This window comes from Camellia sinensis, chromosome 7 (genome assembly GCF_055761805.1).
Source record: "Camellia sinensis isolate YWXY chromosome 7, ASM5576180v1, whole genome shotgun sequence".
Lineage (NCBI taxonomy): Eukaryota > Viridiplantae > Streptophyta > Magnoliopsida > Ericales > Theaceae > Camellia > Camellia sinensis.
Genome location: NC_138967.1, coordinates 48,025,065 through 48,052,142, shown reverse-complemented (window position 1 = coordinate 48,052,142; position 27,078 = coordinate 48,025,065). Strand labels below are relative to the sequence as shown.

Genomic DNA, 27,078 nt, shown 5'->3' with positions numbered 1-27,078 from the left:
TTAATTTTATTATTATAATTTTTTTGCCCTTTCCCGGCCAAAATCTTCTCAGCCAAACACAATCTTACACTTCCACAAATTGGCAGTGAGGATCAAAGGATTTTAACATCATAACAAACCAATCAACAGCGACAGAAACATTCCTGAATTGGTGTACATGTAAAGTGCTCTATTTAAAAAAACAAAAAAAAAATCCTCAAAAAAAAAAAAGAAAGAAAGAAAGAATGTTATTTTTATTTTTATACTTAGTATATGAAATATATAGTAACCATGCCATGTCAAGATCAAGTTTACATGTTGACCGGTAGGCGGCTAATCCAACCATCATCGTCGACGAATCTGATGCTAGTTAACCACGATAGCATATCCTGACTCAGATTAGCTTCCCATTTAACACGGTTTAATGTGTTTGATCCAATTCCATAGCAGCCATGCTCAGCAAAGGTTAACTGATGCCTGCAAATAATTTTATATAATTAAGCAAGTGCAATTTGAAAGAAAAAGTGATATAGTACACTGAATTAATATTCTTTACTATTACTAATTTTGAATGAATTTAAATTACTAGAATTTCTCTTTGTTTGCTGAAAAGACTTCTAAGTTTAATTATTCTATTATTTTGAAAGGTAAATTGCAAATTAGTGGTCCTTTCATAAGATATTTATAAATTTATGAAAAAATTTAACTTTAATTATTAAATGTGATAAAATTATAAAATTTACGACTAATTTACAATTTTACCAATTTTGAACGATGATATTATTTCTCTTTAGTATGTAATCATGGTTGGCCACCTCCAATAAAGTGGGATACCATTGGTCACATTTTTACCTGTTTGTTTACTAAGGATTTTTGTATTCCTTTTGAAATGTTTAAAAAATCTTACATCCTTTTAAAATGTTTAAAAGATTCTATATTTTAAGTCATTTTTATAGTCATTTTGTAATGTTTTCCAAAGAAAAAAAGATTCTCATATAAAAATTCATTTCAAATTTGATTCTCATAAATTGTGTACATTACCTTTCTAGCACAAACAAAAAAAAGAGAAGGAAACATAATAGAAATAAGGATATAACCGTAAAAAAATCAATGAGACTAATTGGTCCATAAAAAAATCATTGAGACTAAATGGATTATTATTCCTCAAAATGGAATTTATAGATAAATTTTCCATATATATTTATATTTTTTAAACTTTAGAAGTATTTTGTAACCAAATAAAAAAATAAAAAAATTTAGAAGTTTTTTAGAAGTATTTTGTAACAGTGTGAATGTTCCATGATGTGAACATGTATATTATTAATGTGAACATTCATACTGTCAAATATGAATGTTCACATCACTAAGTTGCTAAACGCTTAAAACATATTTGTAAGAATAAAATTGTTCATAAAATATCTTAAATATGAGAATTCGAATTTAGTAGATCAAATGTCCAAATAATTTAACTTATTGAAATATAAGAATATGTTATGAATTAATTGGAATACAAGTACTTGAAAAAAAAAATCCTAATAGTTTAGAAAAATCTAAAAAGTAATAATAATAATAAACAAAAAAAATCACTAAAAACAAAAAAAAATAATAATTATTATTATTATTATTATTATTATTATTTTAAACTTTTATTTGCCCTTCGTGGACTTTTTAATTTAAATTTTTTTTTAAAAAAAAAATCCGGTGGATAGAACCTAAGAATGTAACAATATCTAAAACTTTGATTAAACAATCACTAAAAAGTGAAAAAAAAAAAATAGCAACAAGCTGTTAAAAAAGTAAACGTCAAGCCCAAAATTACTGAAAACCTAGGATACAAATTATTTTAAATGACTAAGCATGAGAGGTCTAAAATAATGATCAGGGTAAATTATAGTAGTAGTCCTTATATTTTGATTTTTATGTTATTTTGATCCTTATAATTTCAATTAGCACGTCAATATGGTCCAATTGAATATCAAAATTGAGCTAACTGAAATAATACGGACCAAAATGACACAAAGGAGAAATGTGAGGACTATCAATATAATTTGTCCAACAGTTTAATGTGGGGATTCCAAATCACTGAATAATTTTTAAGAATTAGATGTGTCAATTAATTATTGTTAAAAGCTTAACTAATCATATTTTATTTATCACGTGATGTATTGATAATAGACTTAAGTTGCAGATATTTATTAAACTAAAAGAGAGAGGTGGGGAGAGAGAGTACTCGCGGCCGCCGAAATTGCCCCAAGCATTCCAACCAAGAGGAAGAACTACATCTGATAAATAAGAGTTGTAAAAGATGACTCTGGAATACTCTCTCCAAGGCCTGCCCAAGTAGGTTAGTCCAGTTCCAATAACATTGCAGTCTTTGAAGACAAAACCATTAGTCTCCTCTGGTGTAGACCTTCCCTGTGCTGTTATGTACCCTGCCAATCCATCTAATGCTCCTGCTATTACTGATATTGTACATCTCTACAATACCAATAATAAATATCTCATTATTTACTAATATTTCTAGAGTATCAAGTGACATTGGGTCAAATCAAGTGACCAACTTGTCAATTGGCATTGTCTACGTAATACTTCTAGAGTATCAGGTCATCTAGAGACCTAGTGCAAACTATCAATGAAAAATCGCAACAAATACTAAGTGATTGATTTAAAACGCAATATATACAATGTCAAAGAAAAATTCTCATTGATAGTTTGCACTAGGTCTCTAGATGACAAATAAAGGTCATGTTAAAAAAGACAACAAGTAGGAAAGACAACCTATATGATGTAAACATGTGATGAACTTTGCAAAAAAAAATTACGCAGATAAATAAAGGGTATATATGCTTTGAATGGGATCTCGCGGATAGAAAAATATTGCAATCAATTTAATAATGATTGAGTGATATTACTTCGTTAGTAAAAGCTATAGACCTCATAAATAGATTGACCAGAACCAAAGATGAAATCAATAGCTCCTTGTATGGTGCAGAGCTTGAAGTAATGTCTGCCTTGAACATCCCACAAAGTGTCTTGGAATCCAAAAAACCCACATCTGTAAAAAGCAGATTTGTCACCAGAGATCATCGCCGCCACGGCTGTTCTTATAGGGTTGTAGTTCGTCAGAGGATTGTTAAAAGAGTTCTGCTCAAGTTTCATCATAAAGATAACATAAGCCACAATTAGGGGAGTTGAAAATTGTACAAAAGAGGGGTCCAAGCAAGATTATCAAATTTTTTGAGGAACCAAAGTAAAATTTATATAGATTTACGGGTCAAACTGCTAATTCCTTTTCTTTTCTTTTTTTTTAATAAATACTTGAAACACATAGGCTAATGAGATTTTTTGTGAAGTTTGAGAGGGTCAAAGTAAAATTGTATATTCATTGGAGGTCAAATATCATACAAATAAGAAAATTATACAAAAAAATTAAATCAAAAGATCCACCAAATTGTCTATTATCTATCTTTACATGTATGCAATAAAGTAAATAAAGAGTTCTTGATATAAATCCCTTTTTGTCACAAATTTCGATTTTCTAAACTATTTTTCTTTTTCTGTTACGAACAAATTAAAAAATATTTCGTAATCTATAACTACACACCCATGTGGTGGGTGTGCACACTTTCATATAAATTAAACAAAATCTAGTATGAATGTCACGTTTTTTCATTCCCGAATCAATTTTTTTCTATAATTGTCAAATTCAAACTCTTGAATTCTTTGTACGGTTGATTTGTTAGTGTGCACCATTCTAGTTCAAAAAATATCATAAAATGTTAAAAAAATGTCACATTGTTCCAATTGAATATTTTGTACAAAAATTTAGACAAATATCATTTTGATTTTAAATGAAAGATACATACGTACCTTGAAGGATATGCTTTTGACAAAGATATTATCAGCTTGAGAGATGAAAGTAGGGCTGGTAGCAATAGAATCGTGAGAATCCCAAACTACAGTTGTCTTTCTTTTTCCATCTCCTTTAATATATATGTATGGCTTATCCATTGGAATTCTTACCTGTTCTCTACATTCATCACCCATATAAGTCATTAAAATACTCAAATAACTCTTTTAACATGTGGCGATAGTAATATTAGGAGACGTATCGATATCAGTCATGATTAGAATTATATGGGTTATATATTAATGATACAACCATATATTTGTTAATATGATATAATATTAATCGATATATTAGTGATTTATCAATTGGTGATGTTACACCAATACCCAACTAAAAAGCTCCACCAATTGAGTTTTGGAATTTATAACATTCTCTAAAAAAATGTATCGTTAATAGTGGATTTCAACATTGGAAGTCCTAAAATCCAAGATTGACATTCACGGAATATTAACCAATATTATATCATATCAATATGTATGTCGGTATTGTTATTTAAGACGATATTGATGGCCAATAGGTATCAAGAACTGGTTGATACACATGTGATTTCTTTCCAATTGATATATAGAGGTGTATCAATATTGAAAGGACAAAACTGGGTATATTTCGACAGATACTACGAATAGTGAAGGAAAGAATACCTGTACTCGCCGGCCCTAACGGAAACACAAATCCAATTCCCATTGTTTGAAGGAATGGAATCAATAGCGGATTGAATGGTTGAGAAATTTCCATGTCCAGATTGATCAACATAGATTGTTGGGTAAGTAGCCATGGACAATCTTCGAAACACCCAACTATTGGCCGATCCAAAACTGTTGAAGAATAGAGCAAAAAATGCACATAAAAACTGACCATGAAACAACATTTTAGTACTGTAAATAAAAACACCGTCAAGGCTATCTAGATGTTAGCCTAGAACAGCTTATTTATTCTTGCAAGAATTTTTGGAGGGTGACAGAGAAATTAACCCTGTTGAAAATGAATAGATAGTTGGTGAAAGAATCATAATATATAATGTGAAGTAATTTGGAGGGAAATAAAATGGGGAAAGTCAAAAGTCTATAAATGGTATAAGAATAATGCTATATGCAGTAATTAGTATACACACTAGTGTATCAATAGATGATGTGACATAATTTTAAAGGTTTTGGGTATTTGTAATTTGTATAATAAATAGGGTCATTAATGATATCATAACACTAGTTGGTACGTGTACACTAATTGGTGCATGTAGCACCACCGATGGTATAATTATAGAATTTATTGTTTCATGAATAATGTTATATGTACCAATTAGTATACTAATTGATGATATTGTATAATTTAAGAAGTTTTTGATATTTGTAATATAATTAATGAGTAGGGTCAATAACAATGTCATAACTAGTATTGGTACACTAGTTAGTATACTAATTGGTGCATGTAGCACCACTGATTGTTTCATTGTGAAGATCATTAAAGGTTTTTCCCTTAAATTTCAGTGTGTCCTTTTTTTCTTTGATAATTACAGATTTAATAAATACTCAGAAAAGTGCTCAAAATTTAATTTTGTAGGGTATATATATATATGTTTTTTGGGGGGTGAATATGTAGGGTACATTTTAAACCAAGAATGAACATGAAGTGATTTAAAATTTAAAATTTTGGGCAAATCTCTAAGTTTTTTTTTTTTCTTTTTTTTCTCTAAAACTTATTTTTAATGTTGGAAATTTAAAGATCCTTCTATATTTGATTATTTCTCAAGAGAAATAGAAATGGAAAGGATCCGCAAATGTTATATATATTTTAGGACATTCCCAAATTCTCTGTAATTTTACTATGCAAAAATATAAATGCAGATATTTTACTATTTTTACTTAAAGAAAACGTGGTGAAAAGATGTTAGAATATGGAATGGAATTTGGTAAATTAGGGAAACAAAGTTCTGAATTTACAAAGAATTAATGTCTGTAGGAGAGTGAAAAGTTAAAAGGATTGTGAGCTTTAAATTAGGGGATGAGAGGAGCTAGAGAAGTGAGGCTATATTGATGAGTATTCATGTACATTGGAAGTGGAATAGATGGTGACAAGATAATTATGTGATCTATTAAAAATTTTATATTAAATTTATTTATCATTCGATAATAAAAATTTTATATTAAATTGATACTCGGCTTTGAGAATATTCCAGGTCCAATTCCTGGCAGCGGAAAATATTTTCATTATGTCAATTGTTGTGGTACAACAACGTTTTACGATTCCCTTTTTGACAACATTAGAGCTAGGAGTGTGTGGTTTAAAATTAAAATTATAAATTAAATAATAGATCGACGATAATCGAATTATTGATTGATGAAATATTCTTAACCAATTATCAAGTATTTACATAATATTAGTTTTATATATATATATATATATATAATTATTAATTTATAATAAATTTCACACTTATTTTTACTTTGATATCATTAAAAATTAAAAAATATATATGTATTAATTATAATGGAGCAGAGCAATTTTAAAGATGAATTATAAATTTTAAAGTTTAATCCGCTATTAGCCAATAGAATGATACAAATTCGGGCAAATCGATACGATTTTAACAAATTATGCGGTATTTACACGATCCTATTTAGAGCCATTGATTGAGCACATCATGCAAGGTAAAAGACTATTATTCCATATGCACCATATAATTATAAAAAAAAAAAAAAAATTTATATAATTTTATATTTTTTGAGTTATAACTAAAAAAAAAATAAAAAATAATAACCAAACACAAATGAAACATAACTAAAGATCTCAAAATAATGCCATAATTAAAGAAGAAAATAACATAAATAAAAATGTATATAGTAAGGATGGTGTATAATAAAATTCTCCAAGATTCAAACGTCCCCAACTTTTGGTTATATTTTTGGGAAATTAGATTCTAGATAAGGGAAAATGGCAATAAAATATTTTCAAAAAAAGAGTGTATTCCTACGGTTTTTATTATTGAGGTAGTCAATATGTACAAATTCATAGATAGAGGGAGTCAAGTGATATTTATTAATAATTAAGAGGATTTTCATATAATTAATCCTAATTTAATTGCATTAATTTTATTTTTAAATTTCTAAAAAATTAGCAGTTGAGCACATGTCATGTGCGTGTACAAGTCGAAAAAATATTATGTAAAAAACAATTATGTGTGGAAATTATTCCCCTAGTTATTTTTACTTGCATAAAAATTGTAAAAAATTAAAAGCTGTTAGAATTGAAGGATTTTGAGAAAATTACAATACAAATCTCAAAATTTCACCCTTAAAACAAAATAAATCATGGGTTTTTGATTTTATCAATTTAAATCATAATCTTTTGATTTGTTTTCAATATAAACTGTTTACCTATTTATGTTAAGTAATTAATACAAAATTATACAGAGCTCTGCTCTGGCTTTAAATGAGTCATCCGTTAGTGGACGGTGGGATTGGTCCTCCAGGGATTAGTCGAGGTGCGCGCAAGCTGGCCCGGTCACCCTGAGTTATCCACACAAAAAAAAAAGTAATTAATACAAAATTAAAATGATGTGTTAGACATTTTATATACATTTATATTGAGTTTATTGACCAAAATATCTTTTTTTATCAGTTTTACTTAACATAAAATAAGTAAATGGTTTAAATTGAAAATAAATTAAAATTGTAGAGTTTAAATTGATAAAACTAAAAATTAAAATTTTATTTTATTTTATTACAGTGTTCAAACCCTGAAGTTTTTATTTTTTGTAATTTTTTCAAGAATTGTTTTTGTTCACATGGAGACTAAAATATCCTTCTACATTAAATGCTTTATTCTTTTGTTTTTTTTCTTTTTTTTTCTTTTTTGTAATACGAACATAATATGAGAAAAAAAAGAAGTGAGTTTGATTTATAAATTGAGTTTTCTATTTTTGCGTATTTTTTTTGTAATACTAACATTGCTGAAGTTGCTCTCACCTCAAAACAAAAGAAAAGAAAAGCAAAGACTTCAGAAAAGACCTGCAGCCTCAAGAGCAACCGCCTGGTAAAGAGGAGGCACTTCTTCCATCCAAACCTGCTTCTCCGACAGCAATCAAGACAGTTGGGCAAGAGAATGTACAATCGAATTTTCTTTCTATTTTATTTATTTTAATTTTTTATTGAACTCCCAAAAATAAATAATATATATATATATATATATTTTTTTAAACAACTGAAAAAATATGTCAAACTCCAAAATTCTTTTTTGCATTGCAATTTAAATTTACGTAACACCTAAGCCGAAACACTCAATCCAGCTTGCTGAATCGGAGTGATTAGCATTTTTTAGGCCATGGATGTAGAACACAAGGAGTTTCAGCAGAGTTGGTCCAAGATAAACTCGGTCTACCTCAAACAACCGGACTACAATAATACCACTTATATGTATAATGTATGTATATAACTACTTGAAGCCAGCTAGAATTTGGAAGCCGTAGACTCCCCCATGACTCCTGACACTCTAGAACAAGTGTCCATTGTCGCATATGTATATACATACATATATATATATATATATATATATGTATATATGAGCGAGAGAGAGAGAGTCCAAATCAATGAAGATATGACGAGTGCAAACTTTTTAAAACTAAAACAAAAATTGATCCAAGTCCACACATCACGTTTTCTAATGGGAGTTACTGAGAAAAAAAGGCTGTAATTGCAACAAGCAGAAGTTGCAGATTTTAAGTCACAAGCCACCGCAGTTTTGCATCTTTCCCTATCATCATCATCATTTCTGAATGTGTAAATTAAAGAGAAACACAAGCAAGAAATCAATGAAGACCAACCGATAAATCCCAATAGCAGCAGCAAAAATGCCTGCACAATCACCACAAATCGGCCTTCACTTCACAGGATAATTGAAGAGTCGTGCAAACCAGTTTCTTTCATTTTTGACCACAAAGCATCAGTCTCTGCACATCACTCACTCTGCCCGAACAACGTATATGGTTGAAGACCAAATTTATGAGGTGTATTCGAATGGCTGAGGAGGCTGAGGCTCCTCGTCAACAGCCATGGCCGATGATGCTGAGCCCTGTTGTCCAGTTGTTGATCCACCAGCAGCAGCTGATCCCGTTGATGAGGGTGCATCAGTGAGAGACAACACTTCTGGTTCAGCGGGACGGAGGTCTTTCAAGAGAACGAACCCTGAAGGAGCTAACTTAACTGGAACGTATCTGCCTTCTTCCAGAAATTTAATGAACTTCTCCTGAGCAGGAACTACCCTGGCAGGGTTAGTTAAGATTTCAAAAGAAGGTTCGGGCTCCACTCTTTTCTCTGCTGCTGGATTATCAACCTGCCATAAAAAATAAAAATAAAAATAAGAAGAACAAGAAAGAAATGGTGAGTAGTTGAACCTGGATAAGAGAGCTAAATTTACACACCATTTGGATTGTGCGCTGAGAAAAGAAAAGAAATGAAATGAAATGATTATGATTTCTCACCTTCTTTTTATTTTATTTGCTTTGTATTTAGAGGGTAATTTAGGTATTATAAGGATTATTTATTTTATTTTATTATTTGGAGTAATTTTGGGTTCACCAAATCTCACGACTTCTGATGAAAAACAAAACTCAGATTTTAAAGGATTTCGCTTCATTTTTCACCTCTTTAGGGTTTCACCAAATCTCACCACTTTTGGTGAAAAACGAAACTCAGATTTAAAGGATTTCTCTTCCCTTCTCACCATTTTTCACCTATTTAATCATCCAAACAAGTAATGCGAAATCTCATTCCCTCCATTTATTTTCTTTTCTCGTCAAAACTCTCAATCCAAATAGAGTGTTATCCAAATGGCATGACAACTAAAAAATTAATTTTGATGTTCTATATCTCATAAAAATAACTTTTACCATGAACAACTAGATTGTATCAAACATTGTATTGATGGGCAGAGGCATGAAGATTTTTACGACATTTGCTGCTAGTTAATTAAAAAAAAAAAAATACAAATTTCTACCCAAAACTAGTTATGAATTAAGCACAGTAATTAGAAAGAGAAATGGTATTTACCTGCATTGAGTCCCCATCCTTGTCACCAGAGGATTTCCCTTTTCCAGTACTTGAGCCAGCAGAAGAAGGCTCTGCTCCGGATGACTTTTCAACAACAGCTTTCTGATCTGCCTCTTTTTTAGTAGCCCTAGCCTTGGCTCTTGCTGATGTTGATAAGACCGCAGTAGGAATTTTCACGGCCGAGGTAGTAGTAGATACAGTAATTGGCCGAGGATACTCAAACAGTGACGGTTTGGCGTGTGATAAGAACTCGAATTTTGGAACTTTCAAGTCATAGTTCAACCCAATAAAGGCTGTGGGTGAGAATGACAAGCTAATGAAATAGATAAGAGGATACCAATACCAAAACTGGCTGAAAACAGCCAGACCAACAACTGCAGTAATTTTATCGTGTTTTGTCTTGGAAAGCAACTTTATTGTCACATTTCTTCCACCAGCATCAAGTATTCCAGAGGCCAAAATAGCTCCCATCTTGCTCATGGTGTCTTCATGCTTATCCAAAATTATTTTCTCCAATTGCCGCCTAGAATAACAAATGAATAATATACTAAGCTAAAGAAAGGGATAAAGAAATAAGTAAGAAAACAGCAGACCCACACTACCTGAATGTTCCTACACGAGAATCACTAGCTTCACTGATCTGAACCATCACCATAGCCATTGCAATTAAAGCACCTTGACGAACAAAATCAACTACATCTGAGGTCAGGGGCTCTAGCAAAGATATGGCCTCGCTCAGGCCAGTACCGGCACAGGATATGCCAACTGCTAGTGCCGCTCCATAACGAACATGTGGGTTGTAAGACTCAGACAGCAGGGAGACAATGCGAGGAGTCTGCAGTCCATGGGCAGTGAAATCAAGTTCAAGGGGAAGCAGATAGCACCAGTTAGATAAATTTACCGAAGGATCCAAATAAATTTTATATTTACAGTCATAGATAGCACTATGCCACTTTGGTTCAATGGTAACATATTGGCCTAATAACCTTGAGGTTATGGGTTCAAGTCTTGGAACAACCATTTTGTGCAAGGTTAGGTGGATATCCAATCTTTCCCCTCCCAAACACACATTAATGTGTACTATTTGGGCATTGTTGTTTTTTTCTTTTTCTTTTTCTTAGTCATAGATAGCATGCTGAGAAAGCTACTGCTGACAATTGAAACCAATTACAGATTTAGTTAATCCCAAGAGAGACCAAATAAAAGGTATGCTACAGTGTTGGGCATGCATATACAAATAACAACTAGAAAGCTATTGCTGATAACTGAAACCACAGAACATTAGACTAAGAATATCAATCACAAAAAGCAGGATCAAATACTCAGGTGCTCCAAACAAGCAAAAGAAACAAAGAAAAAGAACCAACCTGTTCTGGTTCAGAGTACAGAACAAACCCAAGTGCTAGAACAGCCGTCCGCCTGACATCATTGCTCACATCTGATACAGCAAAATGCAGCAGCTGACGGATCGCCTTATTGTTTGCTGTTCCGCTGTATGCCAATGCCAATGCATACATGCCACCATAACGTAGAATAGGATCTTGATCCCGAGTCATCTGCTCAATTAGTGTATCTGCTTCTTCTTCTCTTCCATAGACTGTGAGGGCTATCCCCAAAGCCAAACCTCTGCAACAAGAAACAACCAAATAAACCCTAAAGAAGACCATAATTAAAACCTTAGCCCAACACCTAGATCAGTGAACCCATACCTGATGATTTTCTCATGCTGCGTTTCATGTGCATAAGCAAGCATTTCAGCTGCCTTCTCACTCGCAGTTCCAACCATAAGTAAGCCCATACTGATACCAGCAGCTTCTCCAGCAACAGCACTGTCAGTATAAAGCACGGTTTTTATGTCATCATAAATATCTTCATCAGCAGTTCCAAGAGCTGCCAAACCAAGACCTAAGCATGCACCGTGTTGAATAACCTGTGCACCAATCAAAGTTTCAAACATGAATATTATAATAGAAATTTAACGCAACTAAACACCAGCTTGTAGAAAGCAAGCACCTCAACATTTGTACTGCGTAGGCTATCACGAAGAAATTGTTTGATACCCTCACCGTGGTTTGCATGAATCAAACCTAGGGCATAGAGAGCACCACCTTCAGAGTACGGACTGCCACCACCACCAGCCCCACTCTGTGGCAAGTACGGGGCCATAAGTGATCTGCCCTGTTGCAGGTGGCCTCTGTGAATAACACCAAGCCCTGCTGTTGCACTGAATTTAGCCCAATTAGTAGCCCTGCTCAGCCAATCCTGACAAATTTTTACAAGTAACAAGGGTGTTAGAAAATACAAATTAGGAAACCTTGTGCAACAAAGAAGGTTTATTAAGAGAATGAAAGCGGGAAGTTGATTTACCAGATTCTCCCGGAGAAATGTATCCACAGTTGTTCCAGCATGCATAATTGCATTAGCATATATTGTTGCACTGTGGCACACACTATTTCTCATCTCTACAGACTGTTTTATTGTCTTAAGAATAAGAAGATCCGACCTATATGCAAATTCACAAAATTGGTTTAAGAAAATTTCCATGCTGCTTTAATGGAACTCCTACAAAATGAATTTGAGCAGAGAGCACAAGAAATAAAGACAGCAGCAAATAAATATGATGCCTCACTTGTTATGGCTGTATAAAAATTGTAGAGTCAACTGTATTGAAGTCTCTCCGGACAAAATTCCTTTGATTTTTGATAATCTCTCAGCATAGGTCGCTTCAATTGGATCAGCTTCTTGCACATTCCTGTTCAAAGCTTGAGTTCCATCTGTCATTTGAACATCCTCAGCTGCAGTAGCATTTCCAGTTTGATCAGACTCTGGTGCAGCAGATTCTTGATGTGCAGGTTCCGATGGTTGCGACTGGGCACTGGAAAGACGATTTCTCACATTCAATAGAAAAGCTTGGTGCTCATTCTCTACAAGATCAAAAGCTATCTGAAAAGCGAGAAGAGCATCATCCTTATTTTCAGATCGTAGAAGCTTTTCCAAGATGGTCGCAACACCTTCTGGTTCATCCAGGAACATGAGGCACTGACAAATGCTCAAATAATCGGGAGATGGCAGCTCCTGATATACTTTAACAAGAAGACGAAGCACCTGTACAACATTGGCGGAGAATTAGTATATGGATATGTCTGAGTCACTGTTATCTCTTTCCTGTAAAATATTCTTTTATTTATCTACATCAGGCAACTGCTTATACGTGTTTTGCGTGTGAGTGTGTGAGAATATATATGTAAAGCAATTATCAATATATGGGCAATAAACAAGGATAACAACATTTCTTTCCTTTTCTTTGGATAAGTAATAACATATATACTAACATAAAACACACAACTCGGAAGCAATGTCACGACTTTTGTGTACTTAAAATACCCCTATACAGAGTAACTGCCATAATTATTTTAAACTGCACACAAACCTCTAGAATCTTGTTCAGTTAACAGTAGATTTCAAGGACTGCTTACGAAGGTGCAGATATGCCTGTCCAATTCCACTGATTTGGTAAAATCCTCTTTAGATGCATAAATTTCTTTTTCCAGTTGAATTTCCATCTGTCTCTACTTTCATCCCAAATTATATATTAATGATTGTTCTCAATTACATATTATACATAGGAAAGTAGGGATTGGGCATTGATATGTTTTACATAGGACATTTAGTCCAAGCACCTTTTTTAACCACCCCATAAGTCCCTCACTTTTTTTTTGCAATGGGACATTTCATAAAGCTTTTAGGCAGAAGTGGCTAATTTGGGCGACTTTATCCTTACACATTAAGTACAGCATTATACATTAATTTCATACCCATTTTATCCATTTTCTCGTGTTCATACAACCTTCCAAATTTAGAAATATTTCAAACTTCAAAATACAATAATAAATTTTGTTCTACATGTCCATTTTTTTATAGTACTAGTATTTTTGGAATCCACTTGTCAACATCTTTCAAACAAGACCAATGATGACTATTAAATTACATTACAAAATTACACACATAAATTTATATCCAAATAGATAATTTTATCTGAGCATTAAATAGATAGATTTAGCTTCAAACATATAATTTTAGCCTAAGTAGCACGGATACAAACATTCAACACGACACACAACATGACAAACATGCCAACATGCCAGTTTTCGAAAATTGCAGGACATGCCACGATTGGGACACGCTAAAAATTATATATTTTGCAATTTTTTTTATGTCATATATAAAATTTATTCAAAGATAATGCAAAATATGTAACACAATACTAGTTACATTAAAAACCTATACATAACTTAAACATCAAAATATAATTTGCATAACAATTACATTTCAAATAATGCAAAACAATTATAGTACATTACATACGCATCTATTCATCTTATAAATGTCTAAAAAACATATTTAGAGTGTATAAGTTGTGTTATGAAGAATGCAAAACATTGTTATTATGAAGAAATTCATCACATGACATGTTTAGGGGGTTGAATAAGTGTCCACAAAGTGTCAATGAAGTGTCCAACATTAGAATTTGACTTTTTAATTAAGACATGTTGAAGAAGTGTAGGACATGTTTTTAGGAGTGTCCTAAGAGTGCTTGCGTCAGGTGTTCGACACAACAAACTTCCTTCAAAAAAATGTCCATGCTTCTTAGATTTTAGCTCTAAATAGATAAATTTGTTTGTGTAACAATCAAATAAATTTAGCTTCAAACATATAATTTTAGCTCCAAACTGATAAATTTATTTATGTATTACACAAATGATTTTAGCTCCCAAATAGATAAAGTCAGCTTCAAACAAATAAATATAGCACTAAACAGATAATTTAGTTCCCAATAGAGTTGTACCCCCAAACACTGACATTGATAGAATTATCTTATTCTCAAGGACGGAGCCAGGACTTTAAGATAAGGGGGCCAAACATTATGTATATCCAACTAACTACATTTACATTTTTTTTATATTCTAATTTGCCAGTTGCAATGCATCAAAATATATCAATTTGGTAGCTCCGTCGCTGCTTATTCTGAATAAGATAAATTTCAAATACATCTATCTTAGGCCTCGCTTGGGAACAGGCTAATTTAGTAACTTTTTGGCTATTTGGCTAAAATATGAGCTAAAAAAAACTAGTATGTTTGGGATGACTTTTGACTTTTTACGAAAAGATGTGCAAAAAGTAGAGAAAAAAGAAAATCTTTGGCTTTTTGGTATGGGTTGTTGGCTTTTTGATTTTTTTAGTGGCTTTTTGATTTTTTTAGTGGCTTTTTGGCTAAACGGGTCGCTTCCCAAACGAGGCCTTATTCTCAATCAAATAAAGTTATCAGTTGAGAGACTTAGCTGTTTTGATGTAAATTTTCTGAGATTGTCCATTGGATAGTTCAAGAAATTTGATGAATAGTGAAATTTCAAACATCAAACGGCCCTAATTTTGTGCTCATTTGTTTGGGGGATTTTTTTAGTTCATATATTATTATGTAATCTAAACATTGCAAATGTCTATAGATGGTTTGGGTGCCTTAGTTTTGCTAAAAAAAATGTTGTTTCAACACTTAATTTTGTTATTCTGATCCAAACAGCTAAATTTATTCGTTTTAAGTCCAACCAAATAAATTTATCTTGTTTGCATAATTTTATAGTCATCATAGATCTTTTTTTTGTTTGTTTTGATAAATATTATAGTCATCATAGGTCTTATTTGATAGATCTCAATGAATGGAATCGGAAAAATATGTCTTATGAAAAACAGGTATGTAAGATAATTACTATTGTATTTTAAAGTTTGAAATAATTAAAAAATATATATATAAAAAAAAAAAAAACTGAAAAAAGAATTTTGAACATGAGTGCAAAGATTTTATTCAATATTTTCGTCATTTGATTGGTTTTTGTGCCCAGGGACCTATCACTTTAAGAAAAGTGGCTGAAACAATTTCCCACGTTCTTATAACAAGCAACCTACTGCCAAATTCTTCTACTATATATACATCTATACATGTATTGATTTAAGGTAAGGCTTACTAAAGCAAAAATAAAGGAACAAGGGAGCATCAAACAAAAACAAATGAAACAAAGCAAAACTGTATCCCTATAAGTCACTCCAATCTCGATAGCATTTACAAAACCCAAAGTAGGTAGACTGTATAGGATTTGTTTCCGATTTTGAGTAGCTGCATTTTGCCTGCCTTCCAGAACCACTGCAGTTAACTTGTGAATCAACAAAAATATGACGATTCACTGTCACTTGATATTTCCAGTTCAGCAATATACTACTGGAAATTATTTCTTTTCTTATTAGGGAAGTTTCGAACACAATGTACAACATAGAGGAACACCATAGATGTTACCATGTCCGGTCAAAAATTATAGCAATATAGAAACCCTGGATCTTTTTCCTTTCATTAATATAGCAATATGTCTAGCCGTGTAATTTCTATTCAAATTGATACAATACAAGGCAACTTGGATGAAAAACTTCATTTCTAAAAACAAATGTACCAACCATAGCAAAACAGAAATTCATGATATTGGAAATCATATACAGAAGGCTAATAGAAAATATACGTGGTTTCAGGATATGAAAATAACTCTAAACTGTACAAGCATGATATTGTTCATACCTCACGACGATATTCTCTGAGATTAACATAGGAATGAGAGATATTAATACAATATGATAGGGTTGCATGAATATTTTCACTTCTTGTAATTGCTTCCTCAAGCTTATCCAATCTACGACATTCAATTGCCATTCCGATAGCTTGTTGATATCTTCCATCCAGTATACACCTATATACAGCAATGGTAAGACAACTGGAGAATTGTGCCATTACACTAAAGAGAAGCAAAAAATTTACGTACTTATCCAACATTCTCTCAACGATTGCCTCCAACCGAGGGTCCATTTTGTTTTCATCATTTGACTCTGCCACCTTTGACTTGAGACTGGCATATTCATCAATTGCTTTAGCTGAGTGAAGATAGAACATGGCCAGCAATAATTAGTAACGCTACATTGAAAAAGTGTTAATTTCATCCATATAATTTCACAAGTTAATATCAACTATCAAAACCATGATGGACATTATACAATCAACATATATCAGGAGTTGATATCCAGCTTAGGCTTTCACAGACTGCATTTACATGTAACCAATTTGAGGGAAACCAATAATGAATAATAAGCAGATCTTAAAACCTCAAACTAAACATGGAAGTCTGTTCAAAAAAAAAAAAAAAAAAAAGAGAGTAAACATAGAAGTTTTCATGTTGGAAAAGAATAAGGTTATATATCAAAAACAAAAAAACAAAAAAAAACAAAAAAAAAAAAGGATGCAAGGTGAAAATTCTTACCAAGAAGGGTATGAATGTAATCTGAATCCTCAGAAACATCAAACAGAGGACCAGCTCCCAGAGCATACGATAACGAGTCATTGAGTTCACCCAAGTAATAAAAAACCTGTCAACAAAAACAAAAGAATTTGTGCAACGAAGATAATAGTTTCTAAATTGTACATCTCAAGCAGTAACAAAAAAAGGCCTCAGGCCTCAAGAATGAGTCCTCAAGTTCATCCAAGTAATAAAAAGTTGTCAACAGAAACAAGGGAATTTATATAAAGAACATAGCAGTTCCTTAAATTATACATCTCAAACAGTAACAAGCAATAACCTCTGATTTCAAGTCTTATCTTCACATTTGAGTATTCCGTTGTAAGATTACTGATAATAACATAGAGTGTGTAGATATTTTATAAATGGAAACTTGAAAATGACAGAACATATTGAATTATTATGAGTAAATTCTCACATTCAATTTGCCTCACCCTCATCAGAGAACCACCCAGAGATATGCAGCAAATTCTTCTAGACTATCACAGAGTAGCCAACCCTCAGATTACTTTTATGAATATTGGCATCTAGGCCCATGCAAACTGAAAAGGGGCAAAACATATGTAGACTCTTTTTTTTTTTTTTTTCAAATAGACCACACAAATCAATTTTCAAAAGTGAACTTGTCAAATCTATGCTCAAGAATTTGATGGAAGTACCAGAACCGTTCGCCAATAAAAAACTTAACCACTAGAACATTTTTTTTTTTTTCTTTTTTTTTTCCGGGGGGGGGGGGGGGGGGTGGTGGTGTTGGTTTTACATAAAATTTGGAAATCAACTACAAAATTTATAAATTCTGGCATATAACCCTGGCAACCCAAATGGGCATAAAAACCAGGATTGCAGACAACTATTTTTCTTTATACAATAAAACTGATTATAAGATAGAAGAGAAACAACAAAGGCCATGGAGGAACCAATAGAAAGTGGGTGATGACCTTTGAAACAAGCAATGCCGCAAGTTGCCGTTGGTCGAAATCCTCATCTTCATATAAGCTCTCTCTGCATGAGAAATCAACACAAACATTTATTTCCAAATAACCAAATTAATACAAATCCCAAACTGAAGATGGCTTATATTTCTAATATATGACCATCAATGGTACAGCAATATCATAGTGGTGATGAAAAACATATGGCAACAAATTCCAAGATTACCACTTGATTTGCATATCTAAACACCAAAATATCTAAACACCAAAATACAAAAGCATACAAATCCCATGACTTGCCGATGATAATAAAAAGCATTATCCAAAGGTGAACATCTTGTCAGAATAGAGGCTTTCAGGATATAATCAAATAAGAAACAAATATTAGAAGACAGAAAGAAAAAAAAAAGAAAAGAAGAAGAAGAAGAAGAAGAAGAAGAAAGAAAGAAAGAAAGAAAGAAAGAGTTCAAGAAATGATATGCATATAAATGCCAACCTTAGAATATAACCAATTATTTTTTATGCTTATTTTAACTTGGATTTTAGCCTTTCTAGGTCGCTGACAGCCTCACGTGCTACATTTTTTTTCAGTGATTTATTATGTTGAACCTTTATGCCCCCTACAAAATATGTAGTAGTAATTATTTCAAAGTATTAACAGAAGAGTGAAGATCAATTTAGGGTCCTTTTGATTTAGTTTTAGAATTATGATATGAGTGAGTGTGGAGTTCAAGGTTTTAAAAAGCGGCCGCAACCGTTACGTAACGCTGTTACGTAACGGTTTTGGTGGTTACCGCCACCCGTTACGGCCGCTTTTGCAGTGTGATTGAGATTCACAGGTGTACCGGCCGTAGCGGCTGCCGTAGCGGTCGTAACGGTGCCGTAACAGCCGTAACGGCCTGTTACGCACCGTTACGTAACGGTTTCAAACTGTTTCTTCCGAAAAAACAGACAAAAAAAAGCTGAAAATTGGGGAAGAGGGATAGAGAGAAGAGGGAAGAGAAAGAGAGAAAATGGAGGAGCAAGAGATAGAGAGAGAGAAAAGGGAAGATGAAGAACATGTTATTGATTTGTTGAAACTGTAAGACTTATGTTATTCTATTCAGCTGCTATCACTAAACCATTTTGTTTGTGTGTGTCTATCTATATATTGTTTGAAAATAATAATAATAATAATAAGTGTGGTTATTATCTATTTGGCTTGGTTAAAATATGTATATATATATATATATTTAGGCTCTTATTTATTCTCTTACTTTTGTCATTGTTTATCTTATATATAATAGTTAGTGATTGATTTTTTGTATAATATAAAGTCATTAATTATTGAAATAAAATGTAAAAAAATCAGTTTATAGTGATTTAAAAATATGAAATGTATTGAATCATACTTAAAAATTTACAAAAATTGATCAATATTTATTTTTAACCTAACAAATATGATCATGGAAAAAAAATATGCGTATCGGTAAGTTTTTTTCAAATTGTGCGAAAAATAAAAAAATTCACGGTTCCGATTACCGCAACCGTTACACTACGACCTTTACACCCCGCAACCGCAACCGCAACCGCGTCACCGCCACCGTTACGGCGACCGCAACCGCTTTTCAGAACCTTGGTGGAGTTGTATTTTGAGTATTGAGTTTTTAAATCATGATTTAAAAAGAGAAAATTTGTTTGGTTATAAATTTTAAAAATAGTTTTGGAATGATTTGTATTTTTATTTTTATTTTTATTTTTTATTGATGTATAGAATGTGAGAGAATGTGAGAGGAGAAAGAAAAAGTGATTGATTGATTAATAATAATAAATAAATAAATAAATAAAAAGCGAAAAGAGGAGTTTTGAAAGTAATTTTGAGTTGAATTTTAAAAATATGTTTCGTTAACATGTTTCACCCAAATCATGATTTAAAAACAGAGTTAAGTTTTGAAAAGTAAACCAAACGCTACCTTAGTTTTTTAAAGCAATTAGAAAAAAAAGAACATCAACAATACTACCAGTTGCTTGCCGTAATAATAATTGACTATCCATTGCATTATCACATGCTACATAATTCCACTGACTTGGAAAACACAAACAGAAAATGGATCAAAATATAAGGGACAAGGCTGAGCATCATGTGATTCTACAGTCCTGACTACATATCAAAAAGAAAATCCAACTATGCATAATCAAGGAGTAGCAATTTACTCAAAATATTTTATTTTCCCATTTCAACTAAATAAGTGATAGCAACAATCCTGCTCCAGCAGTTGCACCTTAATATTTATTTAACCCTTGAAAAGAAGATAGAAATTATAACCTCTATACCTCAAGCTAATAAAAACACTACAGGTTCTTCTGGAGGGACCAGGTACAGACCATTAATCATTAAACATACATGACTAAATTTGATAGCAAAGTTTGACATAAAATTAGCAAAAACCAGTTGCCACGTGCAACTTTCATAGAATGGTTTTGCTACCAAACAACTATACAAGTACTCATTAACCAAAGACCCCTCCTTCTTCCAAACAACTATTCGATATCTCTGAAACCCAAAATTTTCCCCTAACCATAAAACTCTAGGTTCTGCATTATAACAAAGAAAATCTACCTTAAATTAGTACACAGAGTTTCGATTATCATTGCATGTGACAGAAAAAAAACAAAACCTCCACTCAATTCAGCCAGATACCTTGCTCAATTCAATCAAGTTCCTCACTTTTTGTGGTGGGAACCCAAAACAACACAAAATATAAAGATAAAGCTAAAATTGTCACATTCTTCACTTTTCCTCGGTTTTCCCAGCAACCAAACAAAGGGTTTTACGCCACAAACAGATGAGAAACAATCATTACTCAAATACCCAATGCACAAACAAATAAAAGAGAGAGAGAATTGAAAGAAGAAGAATTACATGATGGGTACGCTAGTGGAGATCTCGGGCCAGAAGTAATCAACGAAAGCATTGAGATTTGAGAGAGCGTGAAGTTTCAACGAAGGGTGAGTCTCGTTGAGCATGGCCAAAAGCCCTCCAGCCGAGCTCACCATTGTCGCTACCGCAGCCATGACCACCACTGCTTCGCAATTTGAAGGATCGAACGGGTTATATAGATAGGTCTAAGTTATAGTTTTTGATCTCTGCAAATACAGAGAGCTAGGGTTAGGGTTTTGAAGCAGAAGAAGAAACCCTAGGAAATCGGGAAGACGAGAGAGACTTTCGAAGAAGAGGAGAGAGATGGGATGAGAAGAGAAGAGTAGCGTACTGTGTGTCTATATGTGCTCTTTGGTCCTGTTGTTGTGGATCTGGCCAAGCAAACCAAGTTCAGCTCAATTTTCTAACTTTAGCTTATTTGCTATTGTATCCTTGTATATTTGTTAACTTTCTTTGAAGAGGCTCGAAAGTTTAGAAAATCACAAATTATTCCCAGTATAAAATAGTAATCACTACACATGCTACCCAAATTTATGGAAAATTGCTCAGTAGTCCCTCAGTATAATGTGAGCAAGCTGATCTTGGGACTGTTTGGTGGGATTGATTTGAGTTATTTATAATTTTTTTTATTTTGTGAGTTTGAAACAAATTGTTTAGTACAATTTCTGCTTAAAGTTTAGTAAGTACAAATAGATAAAGATGATTATCTTCTTCTTCTTCTTTTTCTTTTCTTAAGATAGTGTAAGTATGAGAATCAAACAGTTATAGCCAAAGCTTCACTAAAAACCAAAGAAGATAATGAAGTTGGGACTTCCTCTATCCAAACTGTGACATCCTTCAAACCCACTACTATTCTTGCTAGACAATAAGCAACAAAATTTCCTTAACGCCTCACATGTTGAACTTTCCATTCCCGGAACGAAGAGAGAGACTCTTGAATAACCCTACCAAGTGACCGTAATTTGACAACTTCTCATTTTGTATTTGAAGATCTCTAATAACTGTTAGCAAATCTCCTTCTAGGATAATCTCATGTAGACCTACATCATGTGTAAACTGAATAGCTTTCAACGCTGTCGTTGCTTCAATACAATCAACCTCCATACCAAATAGGATTTTCTTCGCCATAGACGTAATTACTATTCCTTGCTTATCATGAATAACCACTTTGATGCCTATAGCTCTATGTTTCGTAAAACATGCACCATCAAAATTTACCTTGAAAAATCTAGTTTCCAGAGCCCGCCAGCACTGATTCAAGCTTGTATCTAGACTGTCGCACACCCTTTGCCAAATTGCCACCACTTCCTGATAATAGTCACACACATGACAAGCAATCTCTATTTCTGAACACTTTGTATTTGTAAACACAACCTAGTTGCGATGCTTCCACAGAACCCAGCACAAAACTAAGAACAACTCGAAACTTAGATTATCTAAGGTTTTTGCAACACTGACCAACCAATCCATTGGCGACCTCTCTCTTCGATCATAGAACACCCAAGCCAATAAAGTATTGGCCCATACTTCCAAAGCAAACTTACATTGAAACCAACAATGTAGATCAGATTCTATTCCAATAAGCAAATCTCACATTAAGCATTATCAATTAGTTTCCCCCGCTTAAGATTAGCACGAACAGGTTAAGTATTCAAGGCATGCTTCCATTCGAAAATTTTAATTTTACCTAGAATATTAGTATGCCAAAATATTTTCTAGAAACTCTTCTCCACATGCTTCCCATTGGACAAAGACCCACAATTTGCACCCTTTCGATTGTCCATCTCCAAGTGATAAAGCTGATTTAACAGAAAACTAACATTGTTTTGAATAATGCGAAACCAAAACGTCATCAATAAGCCTTGGACAAATAGAAACCTACATAATAATCTCCACCTCTGATTCCGGGAAACACTCATGCAAAGTCCTTCTATCCTAAGCTCCTGTAGGCCAATTTATAAACGAACTAACCCACACATTCCCCTTTATACCCTTTGGATGTTAAATTACCTTGAAAGTACTAGGCCTTGGCAGTTATTTATCCTTCCATATTCGTACTTGTTAGCCATTCCCAACTTTCCACCATAGTCCTTTCTCACGTAGTAACTACTCAGTCCAAATACTCCACCAAGTAAACGATACATTAGCCTCCAGCGACGCATTCAAAATTGATGATTGTGGGCAATATTTGGCCTTTAGAACCTGAGAAACCAAACTATCTAAGTATTTCAGAAGCCTCCAATTCTGTTTTGCCAATAATGCCATATTGAAAGCTAATACAAATCGAAAACCTATCATACTATCGTCTTTTGCCATACACAAACCCTTTCATTTTTTTAGTGAATATTGCGACACTCCTCTTTTTGACACTATAAATACCTAGCCACCATTGAATTAATTTCATTGCAAATCCCTTCTAGAATCAAGAGGCACGATGTAACATAAGTAGGTATTCCTTGAGCAACCGCTTTTATCAAGACTGCACGACCTACTGTTGATAAAGATTTATCTTTCCATCTGTTAAGCTTTTTCCAAGCCCTATATTTGATGTTATTAAAATCCTCCTTATTTAGCTCCCAATAAAAGATGGCATACCCAAGTACGTTCCTTTTCTTACCAGCTGACACATACCCAATTTCGCACCCAACCAAATATGTTCTCCATCACTAACGTTACAACTAAAATAGATTCCAGACTTTTCAAATTGATTTTTTGGCATGAGGCGTCTTCATAGTCTCTCAATATAACCTCCACTGCCTCCACATTTCGATCATCCACATTTGCAACACAATAGACTATCATTGGCAAAGAATAGATGGGTAATGCTATGACCCCCACAACAAATAGACACACTTGGAAATTGCCCCTTATGTCCGATGTCACCAATTAATCCAGTCAATACTTCAGCACACAAAATGAAGAGGTATGGAGATATTGGGTCCCCTTGTCTAAGCCTGCGAAAATGAACAAATTGCTTAGTTGGCCTCCCATTAACAAGATATGGCACAATTGACAAATAGCTCATTACTAAATCCGTGAATCTAGCAAGAAAATTCATCTTCTCTGTCACCTTTTGCAGAAATCCCCATTCAACGCGGTCATATACTTTGCTCATGTCTAGTTTCAATGCAAATTGACCCATTCTCCCCATTCTTTTATTCTTCAAGTAATGAAACACCTCAAATGCAGTAAGTACATTATCGCTAATGGCTCACCCAGGGACGAAAGCACTCTGGTTCGAATCAACCACTTCTAATTTGCAAGGACCTTTGAGACTGGTTTGTAGATGACATTGCACAAGCTAATTGGACGGAACTCGAAAGGCCATTTCAGTTGCTTAACTTTAGGAATAAGAACAATGTATGTCATATTGATCACTTTCACATTCTATTCCCCATTAAGAATCCCAAGGACAGCTTTGCATACATCTTTTCCCACAATCAAGGTTCTGAAAAGCGGTTGCGGTCGCCGTAACGGTGGCGGTGACGCGGTTGCGGTTGCGGGGTGTAAAGGTCGTAGTGTAACGGTTGCGGTAATCGGAACCGTGAATTTTTTTATTTTTCGCACAATTTGAAAAAAACTTACCGATACGCATATTTTTTTTCCATGATCATATTTGTTGGGTTAAAAATAAATATTGATCAATTTTTGTAAATTTTTAAGTATGATTCAATACATTTCATATTTTTAAATCACTATAAACTGATTTTTTTACATTTTATTTCAATAATTAATGACTTTATATTATACAAAAAATCAATCACTAACTATTATATATAAGATAAACAATGACAAAAGTAAGAGAATAAATAAGAGCCTAAATATATATATATATATATATATATACATATTTTAACCAAGCCAAATAGATAATAACCACACTTATTATTATTATTATTATTTTCAAACAATATATAGATAGACACACACAAACAAAATGGTTTAGTGATAGCAGCTGAATAGAATAACATAGGTCTTACAGTTTCAACAAATCAATAACATGTTCTTCATCTTCCCTTTTCTCTCTCTCTATCTCTTGCTCCTCCATTTTCTCTCTTTCTCTTCCCTCTTCTCTCTATCCCTCTTCCCCAATTTTCAGCTTTTTTTTGTCTGTTTTTTCGGAAGAAACAGTTTGAAATCGTTACGTAACGGTGCGTAACAGGCCGTTACGGCTGTTACGGCACCGTTACGACCGCTACGGCAGCCGCTACGGCCGGTACACCTGTGAATCTCAATCACACTGCAAAAGCGGCCGTAACGGGTGGCGGTAACCACCAAAACCGTTACGTAACAGCGTTACGTAACGGTTGCGGCCGCTTTTTAAAACCTTGCCCACAATATTCCAAAATCTTTGATAAAACAAAGCCTCCGTTTGGGAAGTGGGTTGGCTTTTTGACTTTTTTGACTATTTTAACCTGGGCTAAAAAGCTTGGTTTGGGAATGGCTTTTTGGCTTTTTTTGTGAGAGAACAGTGTAATGATTATGGGTTGGATGTGATGTTTTGTTTGTTGTGACTACAATAGCCTATTTTGTTTTTTGTGGCTAAAATAGCCAAAAAAGCTCTTGCCAAACGGAGTTGTTGGCTTTCCATCCGGCCTAGGAGCGTTAGTGAGATGCATTTGAACCAGTAAAATCCGAACCTCCTCCTCTGTAAATAGACTCTCTAAAGAAGTAGTTGAATCTTCATGAATCCGGCAGATCAAGCAATTTGTTACCTCCTTCACTTTACTTGGCTCACTTGAAGTAAATAGCTCTTGAAAAATAACTAACCACAATATCATCTATATCATTTGGCTTAGTACACCATACTCCCAAATGATTTTCTAACCCATCAATCACTTTATTCTTCTGCCTTTCTGAGGCTTTAACATGGAAAAAAGCTGTATTTCAATCATCTTCTTGAACCTAAGATCTCTGTGCCCACATCATCGCCTTATTTTCTAGGAGTTCATCAACTTCTTGCTGTAATTTCCACAAGTCCCTACCATCACTTTTAGATAAATCTGGGCAAGCTTACAAGTGTTGAATTGCTAATGATTTTTCTTGTAGTAATCTTTGAACACTCCCAACATCCTTTAGTTCCAAGAAAATAAACAAGAGGCAATCTTTTCCAGTCTATGAGCCACTGTTTCTACATTCACTTCCACTACACCTCGCTCCCATGAGTCTTACACAATCCGCTTACATTGCTCTTCCATTAGCCACATAGCTTCAAACCTATAGAGTTTGTACCAGTGAGGTCAGCTCTGCATTCCTTCCTTAGCCCTTTCCAAATTGCTAAATAGTACACTTGGATTGCAGAGAACATACTCCTCTAACTATCATTTACTACACACTGGTTGAACCTTTCCCTAACCAAACCTAAAGAATAACACCCATTGCATCAGGTGAAAAGTGCCCCATTATAGCCAACATCCACTAGATCACACATCATTAAGGCCTCCCAAAAGTTATCTATCTGGTTCTAGCTCCTATTAAGTAGAGCAAATAACACTTCATTGAAATCACCAATACAAACCCACAGTAGAGAGAAGTATGGATCCTCCGAAGCAATTCCCCTGACTCATTCTTCTTTGCTATCACCAGGTGTCCATAAAAACTAGTAATCTGCCAATAATTACAACTTACACTAGTAGAAACAACGGCATCAATGTGGCCCTTTGAATAGCTTTTAACGTCCACTTGAACCCCATGCCTCCATAACAAAGCTAGTCCCCAACTAACCCCTGTCGATCCACTGTCAAACAACTTTGCATACCCAGATGACAACAAACTTTTTCCATAGCAGTAGTATCGAACTTGGTCTCAATAAGAAAAACCAAAGTGGGAGCTTCCCTTTTCAACTAGAGCTGAAGAAAGTGAACTATTTGTGGGTTCCCAAGCATATAGCAGTTCTAACTCAAGATTT

The 27,078-nt window shown here is 33.5% G+C and overlaps 2 protein-coding genes across 2 annotated transcripts; both read right to left on the bottom strand.

Annotated features, from left to right (window-relative positions):
• Nucleotides 1-290: 290 nt before the first annotated feature.
• On the bottom strand, nt 291-4,756 carry LOC114308466 (Pectin lyase-like superfamily protein). The gene is made up of 5 exons (XM_028254050.2): nt 4,531-4,756; nt 3,850-4,009; nt 2,914-3,123; nt 2,210-2,457; nt 291-456 (listed from the first exon to the last, which is right to left on the bottom strand). Exons 1-5 carry the CDS (start codon nt 4,662-4,664, stop codon nt 291-293), a joined length of 918 nt encoding a protein of 305 aa, XP_028109851.2. The 5' UTR covers nt 4,665-4,756.
• Nucleotides 4,757-8,482: 3,726 nt separating this feature from the next.
• Nucleotides 8,483-21,580, bottom strand: LOC114308494 (26S proteasome non-ATPase regulatory subunit 1 homolog A). The gene is made up of 13 exons (XM_082877836.1): nt 21,153-21,580; nt 18,257-18,320; nt 17,283-17,388; nt 16,791-16,899; nt 16,550-16,718; nt 12,560-13,035; nt 12,298-12,433; nt 11,944-12,192; nt 11,640-11,860; nt 11,298-11,556; nt 10,533-10,765; nt 9,931-10,453; nt 8,483-9,214 (listed from the first exon to the last, which is right to left on the bottom strand). The coding sequence occupies exons 1-13, from the start codon at nt 21,302-21,304 to the stop codon at nt 8,882-8,884; spliced, it is 3,030 nt and encodes a 1,009-aa protein (XP_082733962.1). The 5' UTR covers nt 21,305-21,580; the 3' UTR covers nt 8,483-8,881.
• Nucleotides 21,581-27,078: the final 5,498 nt, after the last annotated feature.

What these genes read in the sequence shown, in the direction of transcription:
- LOC114308466 (XM_028254050.2), bottom strand. Translation starts at nt 4,664, where the DNA reads ATGGCTACTTACCCAACAATCTATGTTGATCAATCTGGACATGGAAAT. An exon ending in TCAAAAGCATATCCTTCAAG is followed by an intron (nt 3,124 to 3,849) that starts GTACGTATGTAT and finishes AAACTTGAGCAG; the next exon opens with AACTCTTTTAACAATCCTCT. An exon ending in GGCAATTTCGGCGGCCGCGA is followed by an intron (nt 457 to 2,209) that starts GTACTCTCTCTC and finishes AATTATTTGCAG; the next exon opens with GCATCAGTTAACCTTTGCTG.
- LOC114308494 (XM_082877836.1), bottom strand. Translation starts at nt 21,304, where the DNA reads ATGGCTGCGGTAGCGACAATGGTGAGCTCGGCTGGAGGGCTTTTGGCC. An exon ending in CATTTCTCCGGGAGAATCTG is followed by an intron (nt 12,193 to 12,297) that starts GTAAATCAACTT and finishes AAAATTTGTCAG; the next exon opens with GATTGGCTGAGCAGGGCTAC. An exon ending in CAGCATGAGAAAATCATCAG is followed by an intron (nt 11,557 to 11,639) that starts GTATGGGTTCAC and finishes TTCTTGTTGCAG; the next exon opens with AGGTTTGGCTTTGGGGATAG.